The 16,950-nt window shown below is 41.1% G+C and overlaps 1 protein-coding gene across 1 annotated transcript in view; it reads right to left on the bottom strand.

Annotated features, from left to right (window-relative positions):
• Positions 1-16,950, bottom strand: part of LOC149277597 (GDNF family receptor alpha-2-like) — a 48,866-nt gene that overhangs the window by 900 nt on the left and 31,016 nt on the right. The window contains exons 3-9 of the mRNA XM_089502727.1: positions 6,199-6,495; positions 4,741-4,824; positions 3,214-3,550; positions 2,126-2,235; positions 1,570-1,710; positions 769-944; positions 193-240 (exon numbers count right to left, since the gene is read on the bottom strand). Of these exons, the coding sequence (XP_089358853.1) occupies positions 193-240; positions 769-944; positions 1,570-1,710; positions 2,126-2,235; positions 3,214-3,550; positions 4,741-4,824; positions 6,199-6,495 (1,193 nt within the window). The remainder of the gene's footprint in view (positions 1-192; positions 241-768; positions 945-1,569; positions 1,711-2,125; positions 2,236-3,213; positions 3,551-4,740; positions 4,825-6,198; positions 6,496-16,950) is intronic.

Below are 16,950 nucleotides of genomic sequence, written 5' to 3'. Positions count from 1 at the left end.
CTTGAGTTTTCACTTATCAGTGATTAAAAAAATATTCAGTATACTCTGCCTAACCACTTAAACACTTCTTCTTGAGCGATGGACGGGCACCAAGACGAGTGTGATTGAAGTACTCAGCATTCGTCATAGACTATGGGCATCTTCAGATTAACCCTGCGTCCCATCGTAGTAGTGGCCTTGTTGATACTGTACCTCTGAGACACAGATTGTAAACTCCGGCAAGCTGGCATTCTTCATGTCCTATGATTAAAAATAGCATAGATCAACCTATTAATGTCCTTCGGTCACCAGTCTTTAATAATCTCTCCCCGAGCCACGGCTTTATGCTGTACAACAGGAGGGATGGACTTCTCTTTAGGGTAGATTAACAGATTTACAAGGGCGCTTTCTCACAGGGTTGTGACAGGGCATTGGAAAAGCCATACACTACACCCACCCCAAAAGATTAAGGTATTGGCCAACCTCGGCGGTCCATAGATGGGGGATGTACCCATTCAAATCATTTAATAGATGACATTAACCAACATGTTTTAATGATCAGTGCTACTCATATATACCAAAAATTCAAATGGCCCAAGAGGGGCACTTGATGTAGAAAATGGGACCCTCCTGTCAATCCCTTCCCAGCTGCTGGCATTGGCACACCTGCCCAACAGGCATCCACAGTAATGGCGTTTACAGTATGCCATTGGGTTCACTCTTCAAAAGCACCAGAAGAGCATATTCATAATGTGGGCGAGGTGTGCGTTTTTTGTGAAAGGGTCTCACCTGTAAAAAAGTGCATATGTTCGGATGAGCCTCATACTGGCTGTTGCTGTCACTTTGATTGTCGGGGAGTAGGGGTCTCCTGTCTTTTCTGGGTAAGAGGGTGGTGCGGGGAGTTCTGGGGGGACTCTGCGTATGCACAATATCAGAGGCATTCCCAAAGGCATAAATAGCGTTTTCTGAAAAGAGTTATAAATTAGTCAATGAGTATAAACGAAGGTTAAACTCTATACTGACTGCTACAAATTCACTACCACACACACACACACACACACACAGAGGAGATATACATGGCAAGAAATTCTGGACCATAGTTCTAAATGTGGAGCAACCACCATGGCCACCAACAAAATGTTCCCACTCCAGTGGGAAATAATTCAATGCATACATTACAATTTGTTAATTGCTGATCAGTCACATTCACCTCCTCTCCCTATTATAACATGTACCTTTGTTCTAGAACCGATTGATTCCATCTTGGGCTCTATTCAATAAATGGTGATCTCCTACATGTTCTTTGTGCATATTAAGTTGACTTTGGGTCTACCATAGATCACTCATTCTCCTTAGGTTCCATTCAAACATTAAATGCCTTCACAAAACATGCTGTATGATCACCACCAATGGTCCATTTGCAGGTCAGGGAAACAATTTAGTTGATAGGTGGTCTCTATCAATGACTCCCCCATCCATGTCATAGCCCACATAGTAGGTACTTCCTGTCATCCTTGTGGTCTTCCCCATCTACACCCTTTTCAGCCAGTTGTGTCCTCCTTTACTCATGTTCATGTAACCCTCACTTACTCAGACAACGGTTATCAGTGAATGTCTCGAGGTATCTCTGACAGAGAGTCTCCTGGACTCCACTACCGTTGCAAGTACACCAGGGTGCCACAGACAGCGAGTGCGGGTCGGAGTCGAGAAAGTTCAAGGCCACATCAAAACCTATGGAGAGAACAATAAAAAGACATTGATATCAGCACGCAATACCTAGTAATACCTAAGACTTGAGAGACAACAGAAGATATAAGGGGGGATTCCATGTAGCCTACACATATTTGTGTAAAGGAAGGGTTTGTTGGTTGGGTAGTCCAAGGCAAACCCCATGTTACATCAGAAACTTGCAAAGGATACATAACGGGGATAATACAAATTTGATTCCTATAGCAAAAATTGTATTACATATTGACAAAAAAAAACGAGGTATTTGAGCACCAAGGAAAGCAGCTGTTATCTAATTAGCACGCTCTATTGGTGTAGCAATCTCTTGAATACCCAACAGCTGCATAATTTCACTAAGTGAGGAGAAATCATTACAAGCAGCAACAATATAGATTTTCAAAATGGCATCCGTACTCACCAATCAGTCCTGCATATGCCCCCAGGCAGGCAGGGTAATTTTCCTGAACACAACCACTCACAGACTGAGGTGAGCTTTGACAGCTGGTAACAAAATCTGCCAGCCTGGATCTGTACGTTAAAAAGATGAATGTCAGTAACAGAATGCGAAGGAATCAATGGTGGTGTAATGGAATGCAGATGCAAGGTGGACGGGCATATAGTAGAAATACTCACGTATAAGCTGTAGGATTACTTAGGGAAAGGTGAGTGACAGATCATTTATTTATATTGCAAAGGGAATATTAGGGATCTTGAGAAAGATTCTGTACCAGGAGAAGATGCATCTGGAGGGCACGTGTACAAATCCTTCTGCCAACTTCACCTTGGTCCTCTAACCTGTCCAATTTATCCCCCTTCCATACAGCGTGATTACCTGTATGGCGAGGAGGGGTGAGTGGTGCGGTTCACCAAGGTTTTCCTCAGTTGACCATTTTCCACCAACAATGACAGCGTGCCAATAACGACAACTAGAGCTGCCTGGGAAGCAATATACAGAGGGGCCCATAGTAGCCAAGGCATGGTCCCTTTGCCACCTCTTAAGGACTGCCACTGGAGCCTTAATAGCCAGTAACTCACCTGCGACGGCTAAATATAAATCCCAATGATCCTCACACTGTGTTTGGCTTAATATAGAATGGCTGAGATTTATGAGATTTATTAAGGCGTGTTGCTTTTCTGCTGGCATTATGCATACACAAGGGCGCTGTCGTGCAGCAGGAAGGGTCAGGAGGCTCAAAGATCTACCTCCAGCTGGCTCTCAGGGCAGCAGATGGGTGAAGATTAAGGGAAATGCTTTCTACATCTTCCTTATTCCACTTGTCACCTTTTGTGGCCGTGGCAGTTTATGGGGCTTGAAAGTTGCTCTTCAGACCAACGCTATGCTGCCCCTAAATCTGTGGCTGAAATTCTAGATATTATGCTATTAACGATTTTGCAGGGTCAGCAGCTTTTAAATCAGTGCCAAAACTCCAGAAAGAGAGAGGAGCAGAGACCACGGACTATAAGAAGAGGCGCATGCACACACTGCGGCTCCATACATTGTGTTACCTGCACACCGGGTCTTGTCGGCAGCTTGCCCACATCTCCAAACAGTTAGGCATCTCCGGACGCACAAACGAGCAGTCCGGCACCGCAGTCTGCCGGCGACGCTCTGCACAGGGCTTATCTCGACAAGGGCAGAATAGAAGGGGGTAAGAAAGGTTCATGGGGACGCGTTCGATAAAGGTACGCAGGGCTTTGAGGCACTTGCGTCGAGCGCATGTCCTATCTCCAGAAAGGCAGGTTGAGATATAGCTTGAGCGGAATTTCTTGCATACATCGTTCACATTGCAGAACTTGGCGGCATCCAGACAGGCATTCTTTTTTGAAGAGTTTGGCTCTGTGCCTATAATCAGAAATAAGAGTAACTGATTACATTGCTCCACCACTCGCTCCAAGAACATTGATTTATACTATCGCTAACTAACTTTACTTTACTGAGAGCGTGGTGGATGAGTGAAACAACCTCCCCGCAGAAGCGGTAGAGGTCAATACAATTTAAACATAGATGGAATAGGCATGGATAGTCTGAATGCACTCTCAGGAGTTTTCCAAGAGCCCCCAGCCAAACTTGAAAATCCCACAGGCTCTATCGTATTAAGTCATTAATTTAATGGAGCTTGGCTCGCAGCCCGTGCTTCTCTGTTGTATGCAGACCCACATATTACAATGTTGTACATAATAGGGCCATTTGAGTTAAGATATTTATCTTTCAGTGTGCATACTGGGCCATGCTTCCATTAGGGCACCATCAAAAATGTCTCTAATGAGCACATTGAGCTCCCTATGACCCACACCTGGTGAGCTGCCAGTCCTCAAGGGCCACAAACAGTCTGGGAAATATGTGAAAAGTTGCCTGAAAACATGCAATTCAATACATTTTTAATCTAGAAGCCTAAACTCAAGCTGAGTTATATAAAGACTGTGTCCTGTTTATGGCCCTCGAGCACTGGGCCATACATTGTGTTCTAGAGCAAAGTGGTGCCATCCCCATAGCAACCAGTGGTACGGTCCTGCCAATTGCTCCACTTTTGTCATTTTGCACCAGAATCTTTTGGCACGACTCTATTTGATCTACTCACCACCTCCGTAATTATAAACTGAGCTATCTCCCAAATGGCACTGGCAGTGCAATCTCTTACTCAGAGCACCATGATTACAATCATCTATTGAATGTTGGGCTCACTCAAGTTAACCTTGAGTTCCAAAATGTGTTGGCCCACAGATGCTTCACACTGAGCTCTCTCACTTACTCATGCCAGCGTGATGAGCAATGACAAGGAGAACCTACCACAATGACTTTTCTGTTTCACCCATCATGCTGATCCAACTCACAAGCACAGCTCGTTGAGCTAATTCACAGTACAATAAACTATCTAATCAAATTATACTAAAGTTATTTGTGAGTCACGGGACACAGAGCTCTCTCTGTTCACAATATGCCGATCGGTCATTCGCAGAGCACAGCTTTGTGTCCCGTGTAGTGACAAACAGTCCCTCTCTGCTTTTCGGTGTCACCTTGAGTTTCTAACTCACCGGAGTTGTTTGAAGCCAGACGGACGATATCAGATAGGCGCAGGTTTACTGGCTCATATGGTGATGCTTCATAAAACTCGTCACCTGAAGGGAAAGACATGCAGAGTCTGAGTAAGTGGTGTAGGTAATCCACAAAGCACATCATTCACTTCTGTCCATTTACTGTACCAAAGCATCCCTAGCACTCACTCCCACTCTTCTCAAATCTCTACCTTCACTCCCAATTCACTGCCGTCATCTCCTGTGCACCAACTGGCCCCCAGTTTCACCAATACAGTCAAACTATAACGTTCTACAAGGTACTCTTGTTCGATATTAGCCTCTACCTATCTTCTGTGCTCTACCTGACCATTGATATCTCAAGTTCTTTAACTATCATCTCTATTGCTCCTGTGTCTTCATTATGTGCGAGTATTCTACCATTTAGCAGTCTAATCACAACTAGACACCATTTTTGAATGCACTCTTGCTCTGTCTAGCCTACACTTATATCATATCTCATATCTTGCATATCTCTTGCACGTTTACATTATCCTGGTTCTCCCTCTAGTAGCCTCTTGCCATTAACCTCTTTTTGCCAACACTATGAACTTTCACTTACAAACTACATCTCATAAACATGTATTCTGTAGCATTTTCTCTAGAAGCTATATAGTTAAGTTACTTTAGCAATGAAGCACTAGTTAAAACCCGCCACTGATAATTGGTGGTTTGTGCATTGACCAGATTCCTCATAATGGGCAAGAACAGAGACTGATAATCAATTCTGCGAGTTAACAGAGAAGAGGTATCGGCACTCCTACATTGACTGAATTGGTCATTTAGTAGGAGCTACATTATCTTCATAGTGTCTTAAAAGATATTTAAGATACGCAATTAGGGATGATCAAATTTAGCAGTCACATACAGCATTCTTGGAAGCCATGGCAATTAAAAGCATGTTATTTGACAGTTAACGAAGGTATAATTATAATATGATATTCTTTAAGTAACCCAAACTCTTTTGTACCTCCACAATCTCTATTGCCAACCATCCCCTAGTTGGCATTCATTACATGAGGGCCATTCCAATAGCACAACACTGATAACATATTCTAGATCTTTAAGTGAAACACTAAGGTGCCTGACCAGCACTACAGCTTCTACTCTGCGGTGAGTAAGCAGTGTTACTCATTCTCGATGGTCTTCTCTAATTGCATAATGCACGCCCAACATGTCCTCTTGATCTAAAGGTGATTGAGCCATCTACCGTGACTCAATGACTCAATGGCACCACAGTACCAACACCACCTTAAAGTTCTAATATCCTTAATGTCAGTCTATCCTATGTTCTCTCATCGGTGCCACTTACACTATGCCTCCATCTCCACCAAACCATTTCCATGGATCCGGTTTCTTAATTCCAAATCCAGTACCACTCCAAAGCTTTGTAACACAGCTAAGCTAAGACTTTCTTACCCTCTGCCAGGCCAGCACGAATGCCCCAATACACCTGGAGACACTGCAGTTCCTTCTTCATGCCATGGTGGCATCGACACAGATGGAGAGCGCTGTCACGTACCACCTCTTGGGCATTCCTGCACTCGAGGCTGGACAGCAGAGTGTCTCGGTCTCTGCCTGCCAGGCACTGGCGCAGTGTGCGGTACCGTGAGCTGCACGATGAGTCTGAGTTGCACTGCTCACTGGCATTGACACAGTCACTTTGTGATGACCACAAAAGAGGAGGAGACCCATAGAGAGAAAGCGTTGTTTGAGCTGAGGAGAGAGAAGTAAAAATGGGTTTATCTTAGAAATTGACACAATGGGATAAAATTCAATGTGTGATTGTATCAATAGCATAAACCAAAACAGAGAGAAGAACTGTAGAGCTTATGAATGAGCGCCAGGTAAAGGCGCGAAGCGCGTAAGTCTTTGTTTGTTTTGTTACCCCCTGGGCTTTGAATATACTCTTCAATTCACTGCATAATTATCATAATACATTTTCACGAGGACTGCTGCTTACCTATTTTATCCTTTGAATTTCAATCCAACGCTTACAGCATTCTTTTAGTAGTGACCCATCTCATTCATATGTCCCTGACTTCAGCCTCTTTTTAATGTCTATCCTCCACCACACCCAAGTTTAATGGCTACCCTCTTTACCTCATTGCCCAAACTCTCTCCCGTTAGTAGACTTGCCTCAAGACAACCTATTTTACTGGCTTGACAGAGGGGTAAACATGCTGGAAGCAGCATGACCCTAACTCCGCCAAGGACTGGTTAGGGTTTAAGTCTTTAAGTTGGAAACATTGGCCAAACAGCTCTTCTCTTCCATTACTTTTGGTGTTTCAGACGCTCCGCATTTCTTTTTTGACTCCTAGTGTCTCGTGAACATTTCAAGAGACAAGTTCCATCCATGCCCCCAAACATGGCCATGCTCCATCACAATGGCTGATGGCGGGGGCAACTAGCAAGCAGGAAAGGGGGATTTGTGTCAATGAAACTCAGGTCTTCGATCAGGGATCAGACTTGTGGCATGAGGGTTGAACTTGTGAAAAGGGCTCATATAGACGGAAGAGCAGCACCCATAACCCCTTCAGTGTATCTGAACTTTGCTAGGGCTCAGAAGAATCTTAGTTCTCTGATAGTTTCATGTTTCCTTCAGCCTTAAAACAGTTTTCCTCCCCCTCCGTTCACCAAGACAGTGGCACACGCTTTAAGGCTACTGAGGGGACTGAATTCAATTTGGTAAATTTACTAATTCAGCATCTAGAGAAACTGCTTCATCAGTTACCAAGGGAAGAGGGGGTGGACAGCACAACAAAGGGGTTACAGAATTAGGACACGGAAGGTAGGAACATAGAATGAGGGGGGATAGAGAAATTCTAAAGAGAGGGTAGTCATCTCAGGCATTAAAACCGTGCCCAGGAGAAGGGAGGGAGACCAGATTTAATGAAGGGGAAGAAGTATCCAGTGAGCAGAGATAATGAGATTCTAGATCTGGAACAGTTGTGGAGTCGTAGAAATCCAAACGGGAAGAAATCTATATTTAATGGGGGGAGCGTACCTGAACAATAAAAACTTAAAATAGGGAGCAGAGATTAGGGATAAGTGGTCTATGGAAAGGAGAGAAAAATACAAGCACACAGATGGCATCAGATTTCAGAAAAGGAACAGGAGTCTTGTGTTTGGGGGAAATAATTTAGAGAAAGGGTGAGAATAGCTGATAAACCAGGATTGGAGAGAACTGTGAACAAAGTATGCATTAGTTTAGTGTGGCCATAAATGGTTTCCAGAAATGCTTATTACAAATAATTTACTTGGGAAAAAAATGCTGAATTTGGTTTGCTACGATGTTCCATTAAAAAGGATCTATTCTGACCATTCATTGAGATCCTGAGTGGAGAACTTTGCAGAGCACCCTCTATTCTGCAGAACCTTGCTCATTGAGTCCATATGACTGCGGAGCATGGATGGTTTGATTAGTGGGAAGCAGAGCATAGCCTTTGTGCTCTGCGCTGGTTCCTAATGAAGTCCTGTGGGGGCTCAGAGTTCTGATAGAGAGAATGAGGGCAGCGGCGGGACAGATGTGGGACAGCTCAAGAAATTGGAAAGGCTCACGATGATGGGGACATCATTTGCATGTGCTGGGGAAACGCAAACCTGCAATGCATAAATACGTAGCTGGAGACAGACATGCCAAGAGTTTCTTTGTACATACGGACACATATGTCTCTCACATGTCCCTCTTACCCAGGAAAAACACTGATCATGCTACTCCAGCTACCAAATATTTCCCAATATCACAGGAGGCATCTTTAGGTTTTTAGGAGCTATTAACTATTATTATTATTACATAATATTTATAATTATAGTATGGTGGCCCACTTTGTGTTTCTTGATGTAATACCTGATCTCAGACTTGCATTGGTGTCTCTCCCATAGATCAGCAGGGATCCTATGTAGCTCATTCATTCACATTTGTGGCAGTACCATTTGAAAGTGTTGATAGGTGGCAAAACGGCAGCTGTCCAGGTACACAAAGATATCCCATTTGCTAACCCCCAACCTTCTGGGAATTTCTCTGCTGACTTAGTGTGATGGGAGTGGACTTCTCAAAGTGGCTGGAAGGTTGCAGATTGGACATCCCTGCTCTAGTGGTTTTCATCTTCTAACTGTTATTGACAGCAATAACTAAGATGTCTAATTTACATCTAATATAGATGACTACACATGCCAGATGCTTTAGAAACATTTGGAATGAGAACAAAACTGCATCTCATTTTAGTAATGTCAGGCATACTTGGAAAATGTATTTAAAATATACTTAGATTGTAAGCTCCATTCCCAATGTATTCAACCCCACTGTATCCCTATCATAATCTGTATACGCTACTGTGCTTACTGTACTTACTGTATGATGTATACCTAGTGTCCCATCTCACACAGCATCATTCAGGCCAGAAGAACAAAGTGAAAGTTATGGGTTTTTTTAAGTCAGGCTAACAAAGCATCACATTAATTAGTAATACTACCGGAGCCATCTTTCTCAACTTCTTTCCAAGCAGTTTAGGGAAGTATAAAGTAAGCACTGCTTTCCAGCTGAAGACCGCCAACTTCTTAAACTCCATACATCCTGAAGTGTAATCTTACATTACATTTTATTTTAAAATTATATAGCCCTATTTACAATAAAGGGAGATTGCAAATATAAGACAATTCAGTACAGGAGGAGAAGAGGGTACAGTCTAGGAGATTGGGGGGGGGGCACTACAGAAGATGAGTGTCTACTTAGGCAAGGATCATTTTATAGTAGTGAAAGTCACATGCAGAAGTCAGTGGCTTATTAACAGAAATATAAAAAGTGATGGTAGATAAGAACCATTCGGCCCATCTAGTCTGCCCAACATCTCCACTGCCCAACTCGGGGTGGTGGAAACGCATGGTTTTCAGCTATGGTGGGGTTATTGTGAGAGGAGATAAAGAAGAAAAGAGATGAGTAGGGAAAGAAGGAGAGAATCACAATAGACAGCTAGTAAGAGATAATACTTAAACAGAGCATGTGGTAATTCCAATGGGACATGGTGTTTTAGTTTCATACGTTTCCCATCCAGTTTAATTCCAATATTGTCCATCTCTCCACTTGGGATGAGTGAACTATAGAATTGCACCAAGAATTGTTTGTACCAAGCAGGGTAGTTGATTACATCCAACAAGCAGATGTTTCATACCTAGCCTTTAACAATTAGAAAAAGGCTAAATGGGAGGCCACCTTGAGCTAACCACAGAAAGATGCAGGATGGAAGGCACGCCAAGCCAAAAAAAGGCTGAATGAATGTAACAAGGGGTTCAGGAGTGGATTAGTGGCATAGGGGACGTCAAGGGACGGTATATTTTTAATATAGTATAGTGACACGTGCTGGGGCTGTATTATAGGTACTAAGTATATTCTGCCTATAGACTTTAATGGTGGCACCAACAGCAGAGGGAATTAGCCTTGCATCTATTATTTCCAATTATCCAGGCAGGTATACAGTGTAGCAAATGAATGGCAAGATCCAGTCGGGGAGTAATTACACACAATATATTTTTCAGTAGAATTCGTAGATCTGACAAAATGGCAGCACCCCCTGAATTTGGCAACCTATGACTGAATTGGCTTCTTCATCAAGTGACGATTTCTTGGCAATATTGTTACTAGACAATTACTGAAACCCCTAATGTCTCGGAGGAATCCCCAAGTCTTGCAAATCTGGAATATAAGGGAATGCATCAAGTGCAGAAGCACATTTACAATTTGTATAGCGTACAAGGTGTTATATAGTGCCTGTGTGCTGTGAGTATATAGTTATATTGCTGTGTGTATTGTATAGTGTTTGTGTGTGTATAGTTATATTGCTGGGTGTATTGTATAGTGTTTGTGTGTATATAGTTATATTGCTGTGTGTATTGTATAGTGTTTGTGTGTGTATAGTTATATTGCTGGGTGTATTGTATAGTGTTTGTGTGTATATAGTTATATTGTTGTGTGTATATAGTGTTAGATGTGTGTATATAGTTACATTGCTATGGGTATAGTACATTCACGTGTGTTGTGTAAGAATTGTTAATGTTTATATGCAGGATCACCCTTAGTGCCAGGCAACTGCTTGAGGCACCACGATTGAGGGGGCACCATCAGTCACCCATTATGTTTAAGTAGATATGTTGGCTACCAGGGGGGCTACTGAAGCTTTCACAAGGTATGGAGTTCATCCAAAAAAGGTCCATACCTGCACTGGTATTCTGAATTTTAAAAAAGCACACGGCCCATGTGTAGGGGCAACAGGAAGGCTTCCCATGCCTCGCAGCTCTCATTCACACGACGGTAAAGATGGATTCTAACCTTCACAAAATGAATATAGCTCAATCATAAAATATTCCACCCAACAAGAACAATAAACAGAAAGCTGAAAGCTCCTTTGTGCTATATGGATGCTCTTAGGGGGCCATCTTTACCAATTCAAGGTCATAAACATTATGGCCATTTAAGAAGCTGTTATTTCCCAAATTTTCCATGATGAATTTGAGAATAACAAACACGCCCGGACCAAATTAAATGCACATGAAGAATTCCGAGCTATTCCAGCCCGATCAATGTTTGTTTTTTATATGATTTGCGGGATTCTACTTTGTTTCTGTAGAACAGGACACGCTAAATGTGTTCACTTGATTCCTGCACAAAGGTGTGGGAGATACAACCATTCATGGATCCAACATCTCTGCATTCCGTTACCCCATCGACTGGTGATACTCATTATTTATTTATTTATTTATATAGCGCCATTATATTCCGCAATGCTCTACAATGCAACTGTTTTCCCGCCAGCTCTCCGTACTCCTGCAGTATGATGTCATACAGTAAACCAAAAAATGTGGCATTAACCTTGGTCACAAATAAAATACGTAGATATACAAGCATATAAAGTAGATTCTAGCCGGGCCGTGAGGGAACAACTTTGACTGTATTGACAGGGTATTAGCGCTGGTTGATGAATAATACAGGCATAATATATTTCGGAAAGCGTTCTCTCCACCACTAAGAAATGTGTTTAAAGCTTTTTTTTGCTGGCGTTCTCATCCCCTGGAGAGAGCAAATGCTGTTTTTCCCAAGTTAAAACAGGATTTTTGGCAGGTGAATCTCATTAAACCTTCTTCCTATCTTAACCACTTAATTCACTGTGCTGCATGACTCCGGTAAAGAAAGGAACTTTACCTCCCCAATGTCACTCCCCGCAGCCGCGATGAATTCTGTATTCATATATGCCAAATTCCAGCTACTTTATGAAATGGCTGTTAAATTTGGCTTGGGTGCCTCCAAAGGCAAAAATAAAACAGAAGTAAAAGTTAGTAGAGGACTCATGAGAAGAAGTTCTAGATTTTAAGGCTATCGCTGCCAATGGAGGGCATCAGGACAAGGATGTTATATTATCATTATTATTATTATTATTATTATTATTATTATTACTATTACTATTACTAATATATAATAATACCAATATATTACCAAGGGAAAAAAAAAGGAAAATACAGAAGAAAACTTGGAATGCGTTCAGACGATCCCAGATTACCTTCCAAGGTGCTTTTGCTAGGCAGACACATCTGGCTTATGAACTCTTGTATACAAACAGAAGAAACCAAGAAGTAACACAAGATCAATGAAGATCTTAACACACATCAAGGCATGCATGCTAACACACACCCAGACATACCAACACAGCTAGACATTCAATACTAACACACACCCAGCCATACCAACACAGCTAGACATTCAATACTAACACACACCCAGCCATTCCAACACAGCTAGACATTCAATACTAACACACACCCAGACATACAAACACAGCTAGACATTCAATACTAACACACACCCAGCCATTCCAACACAGCTAGACATTGAATACTAACACACACCCAGACATACAAACACAGCTAGACATTCAATACTAACACACACCCAGCCATTCCAACACAGCTAGACATTCAATACTAACACACACCCAGACATACCAACACAGCTAGACATTCAATACTAACACACACCCAGCCATTCCAACACAGCTAGACATTCAATACTAACACACACCCAGACATACCAACACAGCTAGACATTCAATACTAACACACACCCAGCCATTCCAACACAGCTAGACATTCAATACTAACACACACCCAGACATACAAACACAGCTAGACATTCAATACTAACACACAACCAGACATACCAACACAGCTAGAAATTCAATACTAACACACACCCAGACATACAAACACAGCTAGACATTCAATACTAACACACACCCAGCCATTCCAACACAGCTAGACATTCAATACTAACACACACCCAGCCATTCACCACTAACACACACAGACACTCAGCACTAACATATACACACACACACCAACATACTCAGACATGTACACACACTAATATATCCAGACACACACATACTAACATAGATTTTAGATGGTCACACTAAAATACCCCACACACTTTCACCAACATACCCAGACATACGCTAACAACCCAAACATGTTGTTTGTTCACACACTTAAATACCCACAGAGACACTAACAAGCCGAGACACTCACACTAACATTCCCAGACAAGGACATATGTTTACACTCTAACATACCCAAATAAGCTTGTTCACATGCTAACATACCCAGACATACAGATTTTCACTAAAATACCTAGAAACATACTTTCACTAACATACCCAGACACACACGCTAACAAAGAAATGTTCACACACTAAAATATCCACACACGCTCACATTAACATACACAAAGAAACCTGATCACACACTAACATGCCCAGACATACACTTACATACCCCGAGACACACACTAACATACCCAGACATACACTTACACATACCCCGAGACACACATACTTACATACCCCGAGACACACACAGTAACATACCCAGACATACACTTACACATACCCCGAGACACACATACTTACATACCCCGAGACACACACACTAACATACCCAGACATACACTTACACATACCCCGAGACACACATACTTACATACCCCGAGACACACACACTAACATACCCAGACATACACTTACACATACCCCGAGACACACATACTTACATACCCCGAGACACACACACTAACATACCCAGACATACACTTACACATACCCCGAGACACACATACTTACATACCCCGAGACACACACACTAACATACCCAGACATACACTTACACATACCCCGAGACACACATACTTACATACCCCGAGACACACACACTAACATACCCAGACATACACTTACACATACCCCGAGACACACATACTTACATACCCCGAGACACATGTTCACACCCTAACATATGGTGGTTGGGAGGGCGTCAGCTGCACAAATGCAAGAGTGGGTATTTGATGAAACATAAAACCACAAGTTGCCTTTACTATGACCAGTCATTTAGAAATGTCCAATTCAATACGAAGACTATTATCTAGAGCAGATGCTAGATTTATAAACATTACCCAAATGACTCAACCAAGAGCTGTGTCTAAATGTCATACATAACAGTAAATCTCTACCAGAAAACTAAGCATAACATATTATTAACCACTGTTAAAGAAGAATAGGTTTTCTAAACACAGTATGAACTCTCTTGCCAACTGGTAGCCCCAAGCAGTGTGACCACAATTTCTCCAGCAGGGTCATCAACGCTGGATATTCTGCTCAGAGAACTTCCTATCCTAAGAGCTTTGATACAAGTGTCCTCAAAGTTCTGCCATCCACCCAAGTTCTCACTGAGCTTGGATGAGAATGTCTGTGGATTGAGAAGACAGATGTCCCTGCAGAGTTTTTCTCATTTAAGAGAGTCGAGTTGGCCCTTCATATTGCATAATGAATGCAGCAAACAACATGTTTCCATGTAGCTCCAGCCAGTAAATTCCCCTCTGATTGCAAGGCAGAAAACAATATACTCCAGAGAGATGTTCCCCGCAGGAACTCGTGAATGTGTTGAGAAGAAGCTGTTTGGTAAAAAGGGGAGACTGATGCAAAATAATAAGCAAGGAGATACGGGAATGGGACAACTGGTGATGGGGTTATCATTAAACAAAGATCCAGAAATAGGAAGGCAGTAATAGAAAGGCTGTGTATTGTGGCAGATGAGTCGACTCAGGTAGATGAGTCCACAGGAAGAAAAGGGTAATGATCAAGACAGGAAAACACAGGATGAGAAGACTTAATAGGAGTGCATAGAATCTTGGGGTTATTTGCTTCATATACCACCTTTAGGGCATGCAGTTAGGGCATTCCTGCACATCCATGACTGCGATATTACAGCATTTACATATTATACATATTACATATTATACATATTATACATATTATAACAGAGACAGCCCTGGGGCTGCACACAATGACTCCTCGCCGTTACCCCAAACTGTTTAACACGTTGAGCATCAGGGAATGAGAAACCTTCTCTAACATTATAGTGCCATATATATATATATATATATATATATATATATACATACATCTGTGACACTTGCAGGATTAAATACCCCCTAACACTATATTAATGTCATGCAAGGCCACAAGTCACCTTAACCCTTTAAGTTTGCATATAAATTTAATATTTTCTAATAAATCACAGTTATGTAATAACTGATACTTTGTACAGAGTGAGATACATTGCAAAGTAATACAACAGTAAATGCCACATTGTCACACACATAGAAACACTGTTGTTACAGAACTACATTTAACATATCCAGTAAAACACACATATAACATATTCTGTAATACACACAAATAAATGTAATAGAGATCTGGAAACACTCCTATTATACCTATGCATATGTACACAACACATAACATACATGTAACATATACTCTAATACAGTCATACTGTCTATATCCAACATTTTTCATTTAAAGCATATGTTCACAAAATATAATACAAATGCACATTTAAATATGTATATTACAAGAATATATTGATATTATATTGATAGATAGATAGATGCAGTATATATATATAATAGATAAATATACATATGTACATACAGCATATATATGTATATATAATATATATACACACATGTGTATATATATTACATACATATATATATATATATATATGTATACACACGTGTATATAATTCATATACACAAATTCTCAAGTATGTTGCACTTTGTTGACAGACGTGTTATATACTGTATACCATAACATAGATACAGGCAGACCCACATGTTATACATAATGTAATAGACTGCATATCATTTCATTTAGGTACCCCAGACAGACAAGTTACATACATTGAGTAACAGAGATATACACACAGTAATGCATGTTAATGCTCATTCAATCCTGTCCAGTGCACAAGCCTCATATACATTCAAACATAAGGGATTTCTACCAGATGATATATAATCAAGAGCCAAACAACACAAACATTGTATCAACTGTAATACAAATAAATACAGACCCAAAACATTGTATGTACTTTGTAAACCATATTCGCAGTATATAAACTGTCATAAAAAGACGCACACAGACAATGCCCACAATATTCACCCAGACAGACACATTGCTTATATATTATATAGTGTACAAAAACCTATATTCTATATGTATTGTGATACAGATACACCGCGACCAACACCGTGAATACCCAAACGGAGGTACACCCAAGTTGCACACTGATACAGTCAATTTGAGAAGGTGGTAGATAAGTGGAGCAGTCTCCCAGTAGAAGTGGTGGCAATTAACACAGTAAGGATATTTAAACATGCATGGGAAACTTATATGTTTATTCTGAATCTACATGAGACCAACAACTTATTAAGATCTGAGTCTTTAGGGGAGGGAAAACTAGACGGTCCTTATTTCTGCTAAATTCTATGGTCAGGACCCCACGGACTACTCAGAGGCAGAAGTTAGATGTTTACTGAATCACATAGTGTAAATAGGTAAATTACTAGTAAATATTAACATTCTTAATAAAATTATAGACTACCCCATAATGTATATGAGAGAGAGAGAGTATTTTACTCATATAATATTTTAATGGAATATTAAATACAGTGCCTGTTGTATGTAGAGTGTTACAAAGTAGCCCAGACATTCTAAAGTGATCACACACTTTGCAGTAGTTATCATTACTTGATAATCCACTGATTAATACATAGAAACATAGAATCT

The sequence above is a fragment of the Sceloporus occidentalis genome, unplaced genomic scaffold (genome assembly GCF_023333645.1).
Source record: "Sceloporus occidentalis isolate IW3139 unplaced genomic scaffold, rSceOcc1.0.p SCAF_209, whole genome shotgun sequence".
Lineage (NCBI taxonomy): Eukaryota > Metazoa > Chordata > Lepidosauria > Squamata > Phrynosomatidae > Sceloporus > Sceloporus occidentalis.
This window is presented reverse-complemented; position numbering and strand designations above follow the sequence as displayed.